General features: G+C 32.3%; 1 protein-coding gene across 1 annotated transcript; it reads left to right on the forward strand.

Moving 5' to 3' along the window:
• The first annotated feature begins 90 nt into the window (after positions 1–90).
• On the forward strand, positions 91–21533 carry LOC145334597 (uncharacterized). Its single transcript, XM_080180116.1, has 19 exons — positions 91–203; positions 840–925; positions 1948–2011; positions 2404–2470; positions 3091–3211; positions 7846–7914; positions 8564–8673; positions 9476–9600; positions 10614–11749; positions 12225–12311; positions 14383–14453; positions 15101–15170; positions 15382–15427; positions 16965–17061; positions 17381–17475; positions 17965–18175; positions 18784–18919; positions 19921–20022; positions 20122–21533. The coding sequence occupies exons 2-19, from the start codon at positions 890–892 to the stop codon at positions 20176–20178; spliced, it is 2700 nt and encodes an 899-aa protein (XP_080036242.1). The 5' UTR covers positions 91–203; positions 840–889; the 3' UTR covers positions 20179–21533.
• The last annotated feature ends 957 nt before the right edge of the window (positions 21534–22490 follow it).

The raw sequence follows: 22490 nt of genomic DNA on the forward strand, positions 1-22490 counted from the left end.
ATACCAGCGAGGCCAGCATCATAAAACAATCATAAAATCTACCTCCCCTTAACTTAATTTATTTGCTTCTGTTAACAAAAGGGAGGGTCAACTCGAATTCTTGAGAGAATTAATAAAGTTGGATTGTTTGCAGGGTGACTGTTATTCCCCGGGGACTGGCTTCTGTATAAAGAAAGATTACAAAGTGTATTTGGCCCCTGCAGGTTAGTACATTATAAACTGCCCCATTGGATTTATTATTACTTGGATCTTACATCAGATTATCATGTTCTCTAAAATAACGATTATTAAAAAATCGGGAATAGTCCCTTTCGTGGCAACGCCCCTCAAGGGGCGATTCAACGTATTTTTAAACTGGCTTTTAATAGGTTATTTTAGGTCAGGTTAGGTTATATTGGGTTAGGTGATTGCCCTGTAAGGTTAGGCAATTGGCCCTACAGGGGCTAGAAATAGGAGAAAAGCTACTCTGAAAATACGAAGAATCGCCCCTTAAGGGGGATGTCACGAAAGGGGCTATACCCAAAAAATCATTAGAAGTTTGAATGATACAAGCCTCTAACTAATGATACATTCTTTATAATATAACCCTACTCTAAAATAATGAAAGGAAGAATTTGTTGATTAATGCACAATAGATCTAACAAAAGCGTTTGACGATTATTATATAGAATTTTATTCTGTTCATATTTTTGTATAAATATTTTTACAGTTAGACATATGTTTTCCCTTTTCTAATATTAATATAACTTTTAATAAAAATGGAAATGGATTTATACAAAATATGACAAAAACAAACAAATCAAGCTAGTTTTAACATTTTTTTTCTTCATTGTTTTTAGAAAGCAACCCAGATTTATTAGATGAAGATGATATTTTTACATTTAATGAGATGTTAGATGAAAATGGAAATCCTAGTGTTGATGTGGTAAGTGTTTTTGCCTCCCCTCCCTTATTTATGTTGAACTAGTGGCTACGCCCGTAGAGGCCAATAGTGGGATTGTAAATGTTTTTTTTTATTTCATATCTAAGTTGCGTTCAAGTCTACAAAATTTTCGATTTTTTGTGATTTCTCTTGGGAGGGTGGTCACGTGGTACCCTCCCTTAAAATATTTATAAACCTTCCTGGGACTTATGAAAAGCTATCCTGTTAAGGAAAACCCGATCGGTTTAGCGGTAAGCGAGATCCTTTGGTACAAACAGACAGATAGACATCCTGTTACTTTATTTATTTTGAATTGAATTGAAATTAAAGTCGGGGAGGGGTTTGTTTTTCGTCTGCTTGTTTGTTACTTTAGTTGAGGATAGGTTATTTTAAGTTGGGTACTGGGTGGTAGCACCGCAGGGATAGGCTGTTTAGTGGTTAGGCATAGGGAAAAAAAATACATCCTTTAATTTATTTCACAATTAGATGGGGGGATTACAAGTTCTCAACAGAGACTTTGTGTGAAAGAAATATAAAGAAAAGTTTAAATTCATGATTTTTTAAAATTAACTTGATAAGTAAAGTTTTTGGATAATTTTAATGTGTTAAAGTTTTTGCAACATGAAAAAAATATGTTAAAGAAGTTTTGTCAAAAGAAGAAAACTTTTTATGAACTTTTCTTGTGAATATATAATTCAACTACTCCACACATAGGGTAATCTACACGTCCGTACCATCATTAGTCACTAAAAAGTTAACAAAATTGACTATCATTCTGAGTTTTGCTTATTTTAAAAATAAACTACATTACCTACTACTTTTAAAACTTAGATTTTTTTAGTTTTAGCGTTTAAGACGGACAGACATGCTTTACTTTGTGTATTATTTAAAAAAACTTATGATGATTCTTCAAATTACTGATCCTTTTTTAGCTGCTAGTGCTATTTTCTGATTACATTATTTCCTCTGCTAGCTTCACTACTAATTGATGTTTTATCTTTGTTTAATGAAGAATTTTTGTTTAGGCTCCAACTGATTCCAGCTTAGAACCGTCCAAGTATTCCAAGCTATATTTGCATTTATTAGAAGGTAAACTTTTAAAAATAATTTAGAACACGGATGGAGTAGTACGAGACACTTTTGTATGGCTATTATAGCCATTTCAAGCTCCACGTTCAAGTATATTATGACTTAACAGTGACACGCTGTCTCCTCTTTATTACTCCTTTTTATTACCCCACGATTGCCGATTTTGAGTACGGGAGGTGTCTCAGATTAAGTAACCGTAATGAATGACGCTTTCCTCAGAGGTGCCTGGGATTAAGAGATGATTTTTTAAGCATTATTTTTAAAATCAACGAATGAGAAATCGCGTTTAAAATATACAGTGAATCTCCACTCCCTCTCTGGAAGTTTAAAACTCTTTAAAACTATCCTATACGATTAAAAAAGCGCAGCAACTATACAATCATTATTTTCAGAGTTTAGCTGTAACTGTGTACTGTTGGTAGAGTCCCAATGTGCAAAATTGGCTGGAGATTTGTACAGGTTAGATTCTAAGGGTATAGTCCCTTTCGTGGCAACGCCTCTTAAGAGGCGTTTCTTCGTATTTTCACGGTAGCTTTTCTCCTATTTTTAGCCCCTGCGGAACAATCACCTAACAAAATATAACCTAACCTAAAATTACCTATTAAAAGCCATTTTAAAAATACGACGAATCGCCCCTTAAGGGGCGTTGCCACGAAAGGGACTATACCCTATTCTAATAAAAATTGCAGCATAAGGCAGAACAATGCATTCAATAATTATTATTTCTCGTAAAAAATATGTCTAATATCCAGTTTTCTAAGAATTAAAAATGTACAATCATAAGATTGAAACCAGTTTTTTTTAGCCCGTGTCTTCGGAATCTCAGGGCTAAAAAATCTGGTTTTAATCTTATAATTGTACATTTATATCCGCGGAAAGCTGTTTATAATACGATGCAAGAAATAACTATTCTGATCAAATAAAAAGTTAGAGGAAAATTATTTTTTCTTTGGGTTATATAGCTACTCCATAGTTCATTTTCACGTTTATTTTTGTACATTTTTTATTATCTCATGATCAGGCATTGCATTTTATGCCTACTTAAACTATCAATAAATTCTAATCTTCCTTGAATTTAGTGATAGTTTGGTGTTCAGCAATGTTGAATGTTTGACCAACATAATCTCAACTGTGACCAAAGAAAAGTTGCGCGCCTGTGATAGTCTTAGCATACCCATTATACCAGATAAACAGCCACAGGTAAAGAAAAGTTGCGCGCCTGTGATAGTCTAAGCATACCCATTATACCTGATAAACAGCCACAGGTAAAGAAAAGTGGCGCACCTATGATAGTCTTAGCATACCTATTATACCTGATAAACAGCCACAGGTAAACAAAAGTTGCTCACCTGTGATATTCTAAACATACCTATTATACCTGATAAACAGACACAGGTAAAGAAAAGTTGCTCACCTGTGATAGTCTTAGCATACCTATTATACCTGATAAACAGCCACAGGTAAAGAAAAGTTGCGCACCTGTGATAATCTTAGCATACCTATTATACCTGATAAACAGCCACAGGTAAAGAAAAGCTGCGCGCCTGTGATAGTCTAAACATACCCATTATACCTGATAAACAGCCACAGGTAAAGAAAAGTTGCACACCTGTGATAGTCAAAGCATACCTATTATACCAGATAAACAGCCACAGGTAAAGAAAAGTTGCGCGCCTGTGATAGTCTAAGCATACCTATTATACCTGATAAACAGCCACAGGTAAAGAAAAGCTGCGCGCCTGTGATAGTCTAAACATACCCATTATACCTGATAAACAGCCACAGGTAAAGAAAAGTTGCACACCTGTGATAGTCAAAGCATACCTATTATACCAGATAAACAGCCACAGGTAAAGAAAAGTTGCGCGCCTGTGATAGTCTAAACATACCTATTATACCTGATGAACAGCCACAGGTAAAGAAAAGTTGCTCACCTGTGATAGTCTAAACATACCTATTATACCAGATAAACAGCCACAGGTAAAGAAAAGTTGCGCGCCTGTGATAGTCTAAACATACCTATTATACCAGATAAACAGCCACAGGTAAAGAAAAGTTGCGCGCCTGTGATAGTCTTAGCATACCTATTATACCTGATAAACAGCCACAGGTAAAGAAAAGTTGCGCGCCTGTGATAGTCTAAACATACCTATTATACCTGATGAACAGCCACAGGTAAAGAAAAGTTGCTCACCTGTGATAGTCTAAACATACCTATTATACCAGATAAACAGCCACAGGTAAAGAAAAGTTGCGCGCCTGTGATAGTCTAAACATACCTATTATACCAGATAAACAGCCACAGGTAAAGAAAAGTTGCGCGCCTGTGATAGTCTAAACATACCTATTATACCAGATAAACAGCCACAGGTAAAGAAAAGTTGCGCGCCTGTGATAGTCTTAGCATACCCATTATACCTGATAAACAGCCACAGGTAAAGAAAAGTTGCGCGCCTGTGATAGTCTAAACATACCTATTATACCTGATAAACAGCCACAGGTAAAGAAAAGTTGCGCGCCTGTGATAGTCTTAGCATACCCATTATACCTGATAAACAGCCACAGGTAAAGAAAAGTTGCACACCTGTGATAGTCTAAGCATACCCATTATACCTGATAAACAGCCACAGGTAAAGAAAAGTTGCGCACCTGTGATAGTCTTAGCATACCTATTATACCTGATAAACAGCCACAGGTAAAGAAAAGCTGCGCGCCTGTGATAGTCTAAACATACCCATTATACCTGATAAACAGCCACAGGTAAAGAAAAGTTGCACACCTGTGATAGTCAAAGCATACCTATTATACCAGATAAACAGCCACAGGTAAAGAAAAGTTGCGCGCCTGTGATAGTCTAAACATACCTATTATACCTGATAAACAGCCACAGGTAAAGAAAAGTTGCTCACCTGTGATAGTCTAAACATACCTATTATACCAGATAAACAGCCACAGGTAAAGAAAAGTTGCTCACCTGTGATAGTCTAAGCATACCCATTATACCTGATAAACAGCCACAGGTAAAGAAAAGTTGCGCGCCTGTGATAGTCTTAGCATACCCATTATACCTGATAAACAGCCACAGGTAAAGAAAAGTTGCGCACCTTTGATAGTCTTAGCATACCAATTATACCTGATAAACAGCCACAGGTAAAGACCAAAAAGATGCATTATTCATGTAAAGCTTATACTTTACATACCTATTATACCTGATAAACAGCCGCAGGTAAAGACCAAAAAGATGCATTATTCATGTAAAGCTTATACTTTACTAGTTATCAATTACCTCATACAAGCGAGGCTAATGCTATCTATGACACACTAACCTAAATGATTTCCCCTATTTAAAGGAGGTTTGAAATATACAAAGCATTTGATATTTGTAAAATTACCGCGGTTATCCTCAAAATTCCCATCACATGGTCAAACGCGGATTTTTTCTCTTCATTTTTGCCAAGAATAAGACAAAGATAATAGAGATAAATAAACGTACGCCCCCTAAAAATGATCAACATAACTACCCATTCTGTAAACTAAAACTATTGTACCAACCAATCAAGATTTAATATAAAAAAAGCGTGTATGCCAACGAATTTGAGACTGTGGACCAGTTTAATCAAAATGTTACACACGAAACCCTCGTTACACGGTCAGTTGTGGATTTTTTTACTTTCACAATAAAAAAATGTACCAAGAATGTATTTTTAAAAGCGAAGCTTTTCTATAATTAGGGTCGGTACGTCCGTCCGTCAGTCCGTCCGTAACGGATAGCTTTTTTCATTAATTTAGGCATGTTAGAATTGTCCTTTCAATTTCAAATTTTGCATGGTGATTCCTCACTGCATGATAGACTCGAAATAAAGTATTACCAAACTTAACCAATAAACTGTAAAGAGATATGATAAATATACAAGCAAAATAACAAGTTAATGTTGAATTTCAATTCCTTCTCGTCCCTTCTTAAGCATAAAATGAATTTGAAAATTTTGAAAATAGATTTTAATTTCCTTATAAGGATGTTGTTTTTATATGTCGTCTTTATGACAGGTAAATATTTTATAAATATATTTCTTAAATTATATATAAAAGAAAATATTATACAATAATATCAAATTAAATTAAAAGTATTTCAACTTGTTTTATTTTTTTGGTACTAAACTCATCCCTGACTTGAATGAGAGAAAAAGTTTGTTTTGAATCAGATTGCAGAAAGAACATAATAATAAAATACACAATAGTCTCTTTGTGAGTTTAAATTTATAACATTATTTTTTGTTACCTAATGAATTAATGAAAATTATTTTGTTTAAAATTTGACTAAATGACATCTCGTATAATATACTTTACATTCCATCTTAAAAATAAATCTGTAAGGTGTATATATATGTTTAGATATCTGTAAACCACCAATTTATGACTATTGATTTTTGATCAGCTGTAGGTTTCAATACTAGATGTTTTTTTAAGTAGCGCAGCTACTCTAAATCTAGAGAATAAATCTAATTTTGCTTAGAATTTACTTTTAGGTGTTTTAAACATTGTAAATTAAAGATTTTATTTTAATAATTAATATTTTACAACAATATCTTCTAAAAACTGTGAGAAAGTTTGATAAAATTATGTTTATTTTGCAAGCTTGTTTGAAAATATTTCATTATTTTTATAATTCTGACAAAATAGATTTTCTGTTTAAATAAATAACATAGCCACAAAAAGGTTTAAGTAGTTATTGAAATATTCTATTACTATTCTTGCTAATTAAATATTCGTTAACTATGTTTAATTTGCATTTTTAAAATAGACAAGAAAAATATCCTACTTAAATGCTAATTTTATGAAGTTATCTTAAACCTTTTCCAAAAGTTTGTTTTATAAAACTTTTTTATTTTTCATTGATTTTATTGATTATATAGGTTAAAAATATCAAAAGTATTTTTCAAAGGCTATAGATAAATTTTGATTAATTTCGATTTTTGATTTTTAAAATTTTTTTTAAAATCTGCAAGAATATGCATGTCTATTCAAAGAATAGATTATATAAAAAACAAAATTAAACATATTCAGGCTTAAAAAAGAAAAAAATATTCTTTTTTACCATTAAATCGCAAATATTTAAAATCATTAGATTTTAAGCTTATTTTGCATGGAAACACATTTTTTCAGTTATTTTTTCTCAACAATGGATCTTAAATGATTATTACTGAAAACTTTTATGAAAATGTTATTATCCAAAACTTTGAATAAAGGAAATAATTGCCGTTTGCAAAAATGTGTGCAAAAAGTTGCCAATATCTCGTTAGAAGGGAGTTAATAGATTTGAATTCTTACTGCTTATGAGTTAGTGGACTATAAACTATTAGAAAAGTATCACTTTAAGGTGAAATTTTGAGGGTCAACTTTTTTTCTTTTAAAATTCGCAGTGTCCTTTAGTAGTTAGGTACGATTTAGAAAGCGTAGCAACTCTATAATCATTACCAAAATGTCCGTACGTCCATTTTAAACATGTTGATTTTTTACTTTTTTAACAACAAATTTTTATGTGAACTAATCATCTGATTGATCTGATTTTTGGTATATTGATTCCTGGGACAACAAAGTATAATGTAATAAGCGAAGCAACTCTATAATTAAGTCCTAAAAATGTAAGCATGTCCATAAACATTATCCTGAATCAAGCAGTTTTTTTAACAAATTTACTTACAATTTTGCTTTTACCCTTATGAATTTATATTATGATTATTCAGTTCTTACACTATTCAAGTGTTAATGTCCGTTTGTCCTACCGTTTCAGTGCTTCGCTTTTATGGATGTTGTCATCCTTGTTTTTTATATAGGAAGAGCTTATATCAGATTTAATCAATGCCCTGTATTCCAATACTTCAACATGCTGTTGTATCATAAAGGTAACATATTTTCTCGTATTCATTTGAATCCGTTGGATAGGAACCGGTTCTCATCCATACGAAAAAACTATGTCTAGCATCGTAATATATCCAGCTTTCTACGAATATAAAAATGTACAATCTTAAGATTAAAACCAGTTTTTTTCGCCCGTGCCTTCGGCACCTCGGGTCTAAAAAAACTAGTTTTAATCTTATAATTGTACATTCTATATCCGCGGAAAGCTGTTTATAATACGATGCAAAAAATAACTATTATTAACACGCATTGCTTGTTTTATAAAGCTTTACCTTATTATGTTTGAAATACTATACAATACTGCTTATCTAATTAATCTTTATTATAAATTTGAACAGCTTATTCTACGACTCGTCTATCAGAGATGTTTTTTACTTAAGACTTTGATATTTTTTGATAAAACCTTATTGTATTGGTCCTTTTTACTATTTTTGAAGGTATGTGCTTAGAATCACTTGCCCTCGGTCGAGTATAAGTTGTAATGACAAAATAATAAAAAAGAACACCAACTGCTGGTGTTTTTTTTAAGTCATGAACTTTGTATACATGAAAGACAGACTATGTTTAGTTACAAGAGTAGCTGCGCTACATACATTTTATCGGATTTTACATAATTTAAGACTATTTACCTAGGGGTTTGGAATGATCTTTCTTGGCGACTGTTGGAAAAGTGTTCGCAGCATGCTAGAGACAGTAAAACAACTACTTCAATACGAGCTTAATATTCTACAATACAGAATAAGGTGTGGTATTACTTTTAAATTGCAGGGGGGGTAATAGGTCATAAGACAATGGAAGATAAAGGGGTAGTTTCACGAAATGCATTTGAACTTAATTTAGTGAACCGCATATTTTTTCCTGGTTAATTGGTTAAACTACAATTATATGGCATATATTTGAAAGAATTTCAATTTTCTACCACGTAGTTTTTAAAATATCAAAAACTTGAAAATCATCATTTTAAATTGCATATTTCACAAAAAGTCGATTTTCAAGTCTTGATATTTTCAAAACTACGTGGTAGAAAATTGAAATTCTTTCAAATATATGCCATATAAATATAGTTTAACCCATTAACTAGCAAAAAATATGCAGTTCACTAAATTAAATTCAAATGCATTTCGTGTAACTACCCTTTTATGTATGTATACTTCAAATTATGAAAAACTTAATTTAGTTTAAGTTCTAAAATCTTGAAGCCAACGAATGAGTAAATGTATAGGTATATAAGACTTGAAAACCAGTATAATTTGTAGTACAATATCCCCTACCTAACATTAAAAGGAGGAAGGGAGAGAGTGGACGTGGGGCTGTAAATTATACCTGTACCAACAGTTTTATAAACAGGTTCTCTTATTCGTTGGATTAAAAACTTAAGATACTTTTATCAAATCTTGATTGGTTGGTGTAACTAACAGTGTCCAAAATAGAAGGGGTAAATTTATTTATCAGCATTAAGGATGAACTACTAATCAATTTATCTCCAAAACTCAATCGAAGTTATTCCATACACGTTTGATCAAGTGCTGTATTCCCTGATTTCAGGTCAGATTTGAGTCAACAAATATCCGGCATCAACAGACAAATAAATGAAATCCGTCAACAAATTTCCTCGGATAATTATAACAAACCATCTATGACAATAACAAATAACACACAACAATTCAAAGGTAGGTAATTTGATTCCAGTCTGGCGGTTCTCAGCAATACTAAAAAAACATGTATAGCAAGACATTTTTCCACGAATAATAAAATAAAAATTATAAAATGAATGCTAGTTTTGTTACCCTGTGCTTTCGGTCTCTCGGGGATAATAAAATTGGTTTTATTCTAGTAAATTTTCATTTTAATATACGTGGAAAGCTGTCTTTAATACGATGTGATAAATAACTATTTTAGGATTTAATTGTTATCAATTTAGATTTTTACAGTAGGTATAGTTCACATATTAAACATATATTACCTTCATATGCGATGGAATAATAGGTAGGTACAAAGTCAGAAAGTTTTTTTTAGGACCAGTGGAATGTTTGAAATCCTTTATTTAGAAGCTTTATTTATAGTTTAGATTTTTTCAGATGCTAATTAAAAGATGGACTTAATAATGTCTTAAAGTTTGAATAAACTTAAAATATTTTTCGTTTCTTTCAGGTTTTAAATGGTAAGATTTTTATGATTTAACGATACGATTCATTTAGATTTAGATTATTCTGTGGCTTACATCAATTTAAGAAACTGATAGACTGTAATATGGAGTACATTGAGTAAAATGTTCTATATTTTAATAATACTTTTTACCTACTGATTTTCGTTACAAATAACTTTCTTGTTTGTAAAGAAGCTATTTTTTTTATTTAGGTCTTGTTTTCTATCAAAAATGAAATAGAAATTCAAACTTACATAAAGATGTAAATATGAAGTAATATAACGTTGCTAATTGAACAATTTTCATGTTCATATTACATGATAAATGTATTATGTATTTTAGGTTGGCTATAAACTGATGGACAGTAGACCTTTACATATTATTATAGAAAATGGTTGCTAGTTGCCAATTAAAAAAATATATGTTTGTTTGACTGTTTTAATCAAGAGTTTACTAATCGGTTTAGAATTTTTTTAGGTGTGTTAAGAAGAAGGTAAGTTTGATTTTCTTTTAATATGGATTTTTATTTCATTTTAGATGATAAATCAGCCAAGAACCTCGACAAGATTTCAAAAGATGAAACTGAAGTGGAGGCACATGTTGCTAAAGAATCAACTCCAAAAGATGATGGGCTAATGTCATTTCTAAATAATGTAGATGAAGAGAATATCAATGATAATCTATTGCTAGATGATAATGAACAAGGTGAAGCAGACTTGATTGAAGATACTGCTAACAATGAGTTGAATGTTTCTGAAGGTACAAATGGTAAGCTAAATAATTCAGAGATGGAAAGCACTAAAACTGATGCTACACAAGATACAGAGAAAATTCAACAACCAAAACCAGTGGCTAAAACTGCAACAAGAAGACAAACAAGAAAATCCACCAATAAAAAAGAAACATCTGATTCTAGTCCAAATAAAAATGCGCCAGAAACGGAAGAAAAATCTACGAATAATGACAGTGATAAAAATGTTGCTGAAGATGACAAAACTTCGGCGAAGAAACCTGCTGAAACAATTGTATCTAAAAGACCAACTAGGGCATCTGCACGTGTAACTACTGCTAAATCCCCAAAGCCAGCTCAAACTAAGGCTACAGAGAAGAAATCATCCCCCAGCAAAACATTAGAGGACAAAGCAACACCCAACAAAGTTTCAGAAAGTGTAGCATCTGAGAATCAATCAACTTCTAATACAGCGACAGAAGGTAAAGCTTTAGAAGAAAACAGTCAAGCAAATAAAGAAACTCCTAAAAAAGTAGCTGGGAGTACTTCAACCGCCAAAGCTACTCCAAAGGCTAACTCCAAAACTGCAAATGCTAATAAAACGCCAGAAAAGGTTAAGGATTCATCTAGCAAGACTCTTACAACAGAGAAGAGTCCAAACAACGCACTAGCAAAGGAAAGTGTTCATGATAAAAATAAACCTAAAAGCAACATAGAAAAGAAAAAAGACAATTCCCCCGCTAAAGAGGATCAATCAGAATTAGATCTTGAAATCGACCTTAATCCATTTGAACAAGATGAACTATTTGAGGGCATTGATAGGTCTGAATTGGAAGAGAAAGAAGATCCTGCTAAAGATGATGATAAACCAGTCGAGGATGATTCTTGTATTATCCTTGATGATGATGATGACGTTGAAGCAACAAGTTCAAGTCAAAATAAGGTAGGCCTTTTATTTATTTGAATGATTATCAATAATGATTGCTTAGGAGTACTTAGTTGACTTAATTCGAATTGTGATTATATTTTGGGATATATTATAATCATGTAAGAGGTTTACTTATCTAAAAATGGATTGCATCCCTGAAATGCATAGCTGGACGTGTTTTATGAGAATATAAGTCACAGAATTATAACTGCCTATATTGTATAGATATTTTCTGTTTTTATTTAAAATATCTTAAATCATTTTTATATGAGTATAAGTATTTTTATTTAGATTATTTTTAGGTTTATTTCTAAAGAAGGTAATAGATTAAAATCTCTCTGAAAGTATAAAATTTTAAAAATAGTGGTCATAATTTTGTGTCATATTTATTTCAGATTAAAAATGGTAAAGGTAAGTTATTTATTAAAATGTTTGTTTAGGAATGAAAAAAAAAATCCTCCAAAATTTGTTAACTAATTTATCTATTTAGAGAAGTAGAACTTCAAAATCACCAGAAAAAGGAGGATCTAAAAGATCAAGATTTAGTCATAGTCCTGAGTCTGAAAAGCAGAAAAAGGTAGGCAATTTTTATTTCATTTTATTTCAATAATTTTAGTTCAGGTGAAAATAAAACCTACTGTGAATTTAATGATATAAACAATCAATTAAGTAATAGTAAGTAAACTAGGTAAAGTTTTTATCATTTTTGTAATGTAAGTTTTAATGAAAAAGGTTGAGGATACTTTGTTTCCTATCAAGAATGAAGAAAATTTTGATTATGACGTGATTGATCTTACAAATTCTGGGGATGAAGACATCAAAATTGAGACAGAGGCAAACAATGTTGAAGAAAAAGTACCTGAAACTAAAGAAAAAGCGCCAGATGAAGCAAACAACCAACCAAGAAGAGGCACATATTCCTATGAATTCAGCCAGCAGTTTCTAGCCGAAACCACCGAACCCTTTCACGGCTTCTTTGATGACACTGGCAGCAATTATGGCACCTACAACACTAAAGGAGACTGGAGAAATTTTCTTACTTTTTATGAAATTTTTCAACATTTTAACAGAGACTATGAAAAGTTAGCTGCGGAGATTGTGAAAGACCCTAACATTGTAATAAATTGGCTGGAAAAATCCAACAAAGGAACACAAGAGGAACTAACCCCATTCCATTTCCGATTTCAAAGCCATGGAAATTTTAAGTTTGTTAAAAAGGTGATGCTGTCTCTAGGTATTAAGATTGAAGACGATAAGAGAAAAGAAGAGAAAAAGCAAAGAATGAGAGAAAAAAGGGCACTGGAGAGAGAAAGAAAAGAACAAGAACGATTATCAGCAGAAATTCAAGAAAAACAAGAAGATTCCTCCAATATACCTCAACCTGAAGAAGCCCTAAAAACCTAAAATAATCTATTTCTAAAATTTTTTGTTAGCGTAGCTTTTCTATAACCAAACTAAAAAGATTTAGATTTAAAGTGCCTTTAATTACTGCATCTATTTCATTAAGTACATATAACTTAATTTTCAAAGATGTTGCTAGATTTTTTGTTGCTTTACTGTTACATTGTTATATTTATTGTAATTAATCTGAGTTAGATATATTTTGCTTATAAGATTGTGATATAAATTGTTATTTCAATACATTTTTATACTGATTTTAAACTTTTTTGGCAACATACAAAATTGTTATGTGATAGTTTTTGCAGATTTGAAACCTTTTTTGAATATAGTTATTTTTTTTTGATAAACCAAAATTATGTATAGTGTAAAGCTTGTTTAAAAAATGTAAAACTTTTAAAATAAACATTTGTTAGAACAGAGCAGGTGAGATTATAATTTTTTGAGCAAAATCACCCGCAGCAAAGAAATTCGGTTTTTAGATTGTCTACAGCGCAGATAATCTAACATGCAGCTAAGATTTAATAATTTAACATCAGATGTCCAGATTTTTTCTAGTAATAAAAATCTTAACTGCTCTGTTCTTCAAATTATCCAGAGTCTCCAAATTATTTTATGCAGGGAAAAAGATAGGACTTCAAAAGAAAAACGATTTTACCTCTAAATTTTCTGTCATTCTAAAGTTACATATCCTATTATATAAAATGTTTTTTTTGTCTTTAGCTTAAGATTTCGATAACTACTGATAGGTTTTCATTTTATGGAAGCTTAACAAAGGTTCAGGGATGGTTTTAGGCAAATTAATATTTAGATTTAAATCTTTGGATTTTATCAGGCTATTTTTCTTCTTTTCTTTCTCTTCGAATACAGAGCCCCTAAGTACTAGGGGCGCAGCTGCTGGATTAATAATAGAAGTCATTTAAAGCAGGAAAGTGTTCTTGACAAACTGTCACAAGTATTGGATTCAAAATAGTTTTTCTTTTGATGCCATATCATTAGCCTGACAGTTTTTCTTTAGTTGTTAAAAAATTTGGGTCATGTAAAGAAAACAATTCATCTTATTTTCACAGTAGCTTTTGAAAGGTTATTCTAGGTTAGGTTAGGTTATGTTAAGTAAATATTAATGATTGCCCCGCAGGGTTAGAATATATGCCCTGCAGGGGGTAGAGATGGGAGAGAAGCTACTGTGAAAATACGACGAAACCCGCAACTTCGTTTTCTTTCCATGATCCAAAAATTTCCTATTTCAGAGGACTGTAGATGAACTTGCCCAGCTTGTTATCCCGCGGGCCACGCCCAGCACAGCGGCCACAGCTGCCAGGTATATTTATTCCGGGAGCCACGCCCAGCACAGCTGCCATAGCTGTCCAGTATATTTATTCCGCGGGCCACGCCCAGCACAGCGGCCACAGCTGCCAGGTATATTTATTCCGCAGGCCACGCCCAGCACAGCGGCCAGGTATATTTATTCCGCGGGCCACGCCCAGCACAGCGGCCACAGCCGCCAGGTACAGTTACAATTCTAGTTGAACTTTTAAATTTCGTGACAAGCGCACCATTGGTTTTGGTTTCAAAAGTGGCACATCCGCCCCCCCCCCCCCTTTGAAATTTTTTGATTATGTTCATTTATTATCGGTGGGGAGGGAGGAACAGGAGGGGGGGGGGGGGTACTTGAGAACTAGTAGGACGATTAGTACCTTGCAACCTTACTTTAAATATTTACATTTGATTTATGGGTTTATTTTTACACCAGATTATCATGTACTCTAAAAAAGTGAAACTTGTAGCTGGCTAAAACAGCGATCCATCTCCTTTACCCCATCCTTTCTTCTCCTACTGGATGAACGAACTGACCAATAAATGATGTCCATGTTAGCAATCTAAATTGACGACATTTTCCCCACACGACGTATGTCCACTTCTATTCTATATCCATTATTGGCATGTTTTGATTTAATGTATATGTAGGGTTACTCAGTACGCGAAGAAAGTGGCAGCTAACAATTCTCAAAACTCATCATCTCAAGCAGCTACACAGGTAAGTTTCAAATTGATTTCGAGGATTTTTTTTTATAAATCTAGGTAGTTTTATCTCAGGGATCTTAAGGGATAAGACACCGGAGCATAATTTTTAGATATGCCAAAACCCATTCTTTTCTGTAATACCTTAATTATAAAATAAATGCAATGCAAAAAAATGAAGTGTCTCTTGAACCCTTAAACAAATCTATTTGAATTTAATTTTCTAGAGGACCACTGAGAATTCACAAAGCCAATGGACCAAGAAAATACTAGGCATATAATAACTCTTAAAATATATCAAACAATATTGGATATGCCCCTAGAGGCCTCTAGCGGAGCTTGAGGTAAAGGGCGGGTTAAGTTAACCCTCAACTTTCCATTTTTAAATAAAGAACAAGGATGACAACATCCATAAAAGCGAAGCACTGAAACGGTAGGACAAACGGACATTAATACTTGTATAGTGTCTGAACTGAAAAATCAGAATATAAAAGTATAAGATTCGAAGCAAAATTGTAAGTAAATTTGTTGAAAAACTGCTTGATACAGGATAATGTTTATGGACATACTTACATCTTTAGGGCTTGATTATAGAGTTGCTTCGCTTAAAATATTGTTCTCTGTTGTCCCAGTAATCAATATACCAAATATTAGATCAAACGGATAATTAGATCATATAAAAATTTGTTGTTAAAAAAGTAGAAAAATCAACATGTTCAAAATGGACGTACGGACATTATGGTAATGATTATAGAGTTGCTACGCTTTCTAAATCGTACCTAACTATTACAGGAATTACCATGCAAAATTTGAAATCGATAGGACAATTCTAACATGCCTAAATTAACGAAATAAGCTATTTAAAAAAGTAAAAAAAAATCAACATGTTTAAAATGGACGTACGGACATTTTGGTAATAATTAGAGAGTTGCTACGCTTTCTAAATCGTACCTAACTACTACAGAAATCACCATGCAAAGTTTGAAATCGATAGGACAATTCTAACATGCTTAAATTAAAGAATAAAAGCTAACTATCTCGGACGGACGTACGGACGGACGTACGGACGGACCGACCCTAATTATAGAAAAGCTTCGCTTTTAAAAAGTAAAGGGAAACAATTTAGGTGTGGATATTTGTTTCTTGCACAGCAGAAATATAAATATTCTCAGGATCTATGAGAAGCTTCATTGTAAAGGAGAACAATAACGGTTCAGTTATTATCTACAAACAGATACAATATACAAAAGACATCCTTTTACTTTAAAATAAGGGTTAATTGATGCACTATTATCTAGGGACTGGAATAAAACAACTGAAAAAAAATGTTTAGCCTCTACATATTTAGTTTAAATTTTTATTCCGAAGGTTCCACCTTAAAATCCTTATTTCAACAAGGGGGGATAGCATGAAATTTACTGGAAGAAATTCTTGGGCAATGTTTAAAATGATAGAATTATTTTATTTTTAATAGTTATTTCTCTCATCGTATTATAAACAGCTTTCCGATGATACAAAATGTACAATTATCCTTCAGCATCTCGGAGCTAAAAAAACTCTTTTAATATTATGATTGTACATTTTTATATTCGTAGAAAACTGTTTATGATACGATGCTAGACATAATTTTTCAGTATGGCTGAGAACAGGTTCGAATCCACCGGATATTAATCGGTTTCGAAGCGATACGGCAAAATGCATTAATTGCATTTATTTTAACAACCACATCTAACTTCTACGGGAAGGAACTATACTAAAAATCTTCTCATTCTAAAAATGTAGGAGTTATTAAATGTGAAAAAAAAAACAGGAACATCAGCTCCAACTACGTCTGATAAAAGCTTTGAGCAGAAAAAGCTTGAGGCTCAGGCTAAAGCTGCCCAGGCGTATGCTGTTGAAATGGCAAGGTAATCCTTACAATACAAAGTAGTAAGCTTTTTTGTCTATAACGTTGGATATCGCTAACCGCTGAACCGAAATGGTTCTTCTTTACAGTAATGCTTCTTATATGCCCCTGGAAGGTTTATAAATATTTAGGGAAGGATATCACGTCCCTCCAAAGAGAAATTACCCCTATAAAAATATTTACACCCCCCCCCCCACCAACAATGTTCTTTATCTTGAAAAAAAATCTATTACAAGAAAAAAATTTCGAATAAATTTGTCATCCCCCCATAAAAGCTTAAAGAACAAAGTACCAAGTGGAAACATTCTAAAAATGTTAAGGAGAGCCAGTGCATCCAAGCAAAGCTTACCAGTTTCAGCCAAGGCCTCCAGATTTGCTGGCAACTCCAACTCTGGCTCTGGTATACAGACACAAGGTACATATTATTTACTACGTATAAGTATGCAAGTTTTTTAGAATTATGAATGATTACAAGGACAATTACGTCTAAAAGAAGCACAGCTTTTCGTGATTGTAACGGTTGGTAATTATTAAAATATATGGCACACCTTATTTTATCTCACATTTCTTTTTTGATGAATATTCTGGTGCCTTTCAGAACACTATAACCTAATCGTTTCAATCGCTTTTGATTGACATACAGAAATTTAAACACATCATTCAATAAATGTATAAATATAGATGTAAAATCCAGACAACTTCCTGGCCTAAAAAGTGGAGATCCTTTTCTACTCTTTCTATGGACTTTTAGCTGATTTCAAAGACCAAATAAAAATTCGGGACAGGGACCCCGCCCTTTGGGCAGAGCTACATACAGCTCATGCCCCCTCTATTTTTGTTTTTGTTTTAACCCTGCCACATAATTACTATAAATGGTAAAGTTTTTGATTGATGCTATTTAAAGGCCACATTAATCCTTGGAGCAAAAGATCCTCTATGTCTCCAGGCCGCCAGTTACCTGCACCCGCAGCTGCCCGCCAGTCGCTGCCGACACCTGTGGCCTCTCGCCAGCTGCCAGCTCCGGTTCCTGGAGGATCTGGCAATGCAGGTCAAAGATATGGCGCTGCTGGCCAATTTCAGCTGCCAATGCCTGTTCAATCACAACAGTCATCCAGGTTTGGCACATTTTTTTGTATTTAATTCAAATTTTCATATGAATATTAAAACTGGTAATATTTGAAATCAACACTGGTTTTGGAAAAAAGGGAAAAGTAGGTTGCGGGTAAAATCCGTACAGGTTGTGTGTTTTAAGTTAAAAACAGTACCTATGTAGTAGAACAATAAAAATTTATGTTTACTTAAAAAAAAAATTGTTGTCTATTGTTCTTTTTGATAAGAAATACACATATTATCGTTCTACTACTATTTTTCAGCCTTAAAACACACACTTTTACGGATTTTACCCGCAACCTACTTTTCCCTTTATTTAGTTTTTACTTTTCCACTAATTAATAAAATCTTATTCGTCATTTTTATAGCCTTAGGGAACTTGAAAACATTGGTCTCCAAAAATTTTAAGTTTATATTTCTAATTCTGTGTTAAAGTATTAGGACACAATTCTTCGGTATTTTTTGAATTTTTTAACTTTTAGGTCTCAGAAAATATCTTGTAGATGTAAAAGGGGTTTGAATATCTGAACACGAAAGGAAAGCAATCATTTTACAAAATTAAAAAATGAATTAGTTTTCATGAAAACTAATTCTGCTATATTTAATGTTCCAGGTATGATAAGCATGCTGGCTGCTATATCTCTGATTATTCTAACACTACATACTCAAACTTCCATGGAAGCAATAATATGCCAACTATGATGACATACAGTGGGCATAATATGCCAAACAATTCATATTCTCAACAGGCAGATTTTTAAAGATTTTAAGAAGGTCTTTTGGCAGATTATTCATTGGGTGTATTTTTGTATTTAGGTCATTAAATCTAAATGAATTTTATAATACTTATTTTATTAAAAATTATAGTTCTTTTAAAAGCATTAACATGTGATTTTGCATCTAGACCTTAAATCCTGTATGCTTTTCTAACCAGGGAAGGTGATAGGTTCGAATCTCGGGCCGACACCGCGTCAAAACTAAAGACATTAAAAATAGTTCCTACTGCTGCTATGTCAGATGTTACTTAACATAATATCATTGGGTGTTTGGACATAGAAGGATGCGTAACAGTCATCCTTAGTTCTCCTGGATTGCTGGACCAGGACCTGGAAAGTACATCAAGTCGAAAAGGTCCTTGACTGCAATCCCGCCCGTACGAGGTAACCAGGGATCTTAAGGGATAGGATAATGAACGATATATAGATGTACAATACATTTCCAATGATGATAAACAAATTTAGTGTTTGGAATGTTTGGATTTAATCTAGATTTAATACAAGTACCCAAAGTTTTTAGATCAATGAATGAGAAAAGTAAACCTTTGGGCACCAGTGTAATTTACTATCCAAAATATCTATATCTTTGTCGAATCTTGCACTAGGAAAAACCTAACAAACTAGTATTATTCTTATAATTTTTTATTTTACTATCTTCGGAAATCTGTCTATAATACGTTGTAATAATAGTTATTTATTGTATTATAAACAACTTTCCGCGGATATAAAAATGTACAATTATAAGATTAAAACCAGTTCTGTTAGTCCCGAGATGCCGAAGGCACGGGCTAGCAAAACTGATTTTAATATTATGATTGTACATTTTTTTATTCCTAGAAAACTGGTTATAATTTGATACAATACATGATTTTTCATTATGGCTTAGAACAGATTCTAATCAAGCAGATAAATCGAAGCCCTACTGAAAAAATATCTATTCTAATATTCAAATTTAAAAATCTGTTACTAAACAGAATGATGCCATGAGGAACATGTCTACTGATGAAATAGAAGAAACAGAATTAATTAGAAGAAGAAGGGAGGAAATTGCCAGAGAAAAAATGCAACTTATGATGGTTTGTATTTTTCAATTTAATTAAAAAAGGGGGAGGGGGGAATTCAGTTCTTTGTTATCTTACATTTGCTTCTTAATTTGTTAATATTTTTTCTTTTAGGAAATGGGAATATCAGAAGAAGAATTAAGAATTTTACACCCTGACATGCGCATGTAGATTCTAATTCTTTAGTTTTTATACAGTACTATTATTGTTATTCTTAAAACTTTTTATAACTAAGCAAAAAGAATTTTTAAAACTTCTTAGAAATATATTTTTTTCAAGTCTCCTTTCACTCAAATTTGAAAAGTACGCTCTTTGCATTATTTGTTATTTTTTTAAAATTTTGAGCCACTCATGCAGAGGGTTTAACTCTATGCTCTTTGTAATTTTTTATTCCGTGTACTACATGTACTATTATGCCTGCACTATGTACTATTTAAAAAAAAAATTTAGTACCAGCTGCAGTGGGTTAACATATATGCTCTTTGTATTTTTTATTATTCCGAGTACCACATGTAGAGTGATATGTACTTTTTAATTCTGAGTACCAGATGCAGAGAGTAAAAATATATATGCTCTTTTATTATTCAGAGTACTTCATATAAAATATATGTACTATTTTTTTAAATTCTAAGTACCAGCTGCAGAGGGTTAAAATATATGCTCTTTGCACTAATATTTATTTATGAAGAGGGTTAGAATATATGCTTTTTGTATTTTTTATTATTCCGAGTACCACATGTAGATGGTTAAAATATGTGCACTTTGTAATATTTTTTTAAAATTCTGAGTACCACATGCAGAGAGCTCTTTGCATTTTTTTTAGAATTTTAAGAAACACATTTAAAGAATTAAAATGGTAACTCTTTGCATTTTTTTAAAAATTCCAAGTACAACACGGAGAGGGTTAAAATATATGTGCTTTGCATTTGTTGTTGTTATTTTTAATCTGTATTCCATATGTAGAGGGTTAAAATACGGATTTGTTCATAATAGTTTTCTGTATCTCGACAATTAAACTTTTTTTCTTTGTTTTCATGAAAAATTACAAGAATTAATTAAAACAGTCATTATTCGTGTCTGTTTAACATTAAGATAGTGTTTGATCAAGCAAAATTTTAGGATTAGATTTTTAAAGATTATTATTTGCAAATTGTTGAAATTAATATTTTGTTAATATTTATGTAGAATATGGTGTGTCATCACTTTCACATATTATCAAGTTTATGTATTTTAATAACCAGGGAGGGAGAGGACATTGGACTGTGAAATGCTCAATCCAAAGTCTTATGAACATGGTCTCTCATTGGCTTAAAAACTTTGGTTATTGCAAACCTTTATACTAGTAATTTGAATTAACAGACGGGGTATTGAGTTTAATATTGTTAAATGTAAGGGGAAACCATCAAATTGCGCTGTGTTAATAATTTAATGCACCTTGTAAAGTGATGGCACATCATAAAATAAATTAAAGTATTTTATGTGCATTTGAAAATCTTTAGAAGGATTTAATAAAGTATTAAGTTACACATTGTTATCTTATTAAATTTCAAAGTGATATCTCAATTTTATCAACAAATCTTCTCTATAGATAAGTTATCCATTCGACTTGTAAGATCATACACAAATAGTGTATATCTTTTTATTATAAAGCGGAGAACTCAATCGTTTCAGCGGTTAGCGAGATCTTAATAGACGAACACAAAAACCTTACTACATTATATGATCAGCGGTCTATAACCCAGGGTCTTAAAGAATAAGACAATGGGCGTTAACTTGATTTACACTCGCCCCCCCCCCCCTCACAATATAGTTTAATTAACCCTACAGTAGACTAGAATATTGGTGAAAAAATTACGACACTTCAAGATTTCAAGTATCCAAAGTTCTTAATCCAATCAGAGAGAATTTATATCTTCGGTACCTAGAATAATTTACTGTGGTACTCTATGGAGTAAGGGAGGGGACAATGGATCGAATATTCAATTTTTAGGAGTCTCAGACTTTGGGTACTGGCTTAAAGGGAATGTGCAAGAATTTAGCAGGTTGTGACTGACTTTGGGTACTAGCGCATCAAATGCCTCTAACTCGCAACTTTAGTTTTGAATATAGCAGACGAGTATCATTAAACTTAATTTGTTATGAGATGGCTGGTTTTAACAATTTTTTTTCTCCAGAAAATATCATTTCATAGATAAAAACTTTATTGTGATATTTGTTTAATGAACAATCTAAGAACCCTATAAATTTAGGGTTATTGGGCTACGGGGTTGAACGGGTTCCATTGTGATTTTTCTAGTAATTAATTACAGTATGGTTATGTCAGTCTGATGTGCTGGTAATCTAATTTTCAAATGAATGCTTTTTTTCTTGGAACTTTCTTCTTATTTTATAGTTTTCTAAATTTTATTAACACCCTTTTTACAATTTCCTTCATTTTTTCTGGACAAATCTGGATTTCATGGTCTTTCAGCGAAAACTCCTTA

This window comes from Acartia tonsa, chromosome 12 (genome assembly GCF_053477335.1).
Source record: "Acartia tonsa isolate MP-2025a chromosome 12, ASM5347733v1, whole genome shotgun sequence".
In the NCBI taxonomy this organism is placed as follows: domain Eukaryota; kingdom Metazoa; phylum Arthropoda; class Copepoda; order Calanoida; family Acartiidae; genus Acartia; species Acartia tonsa.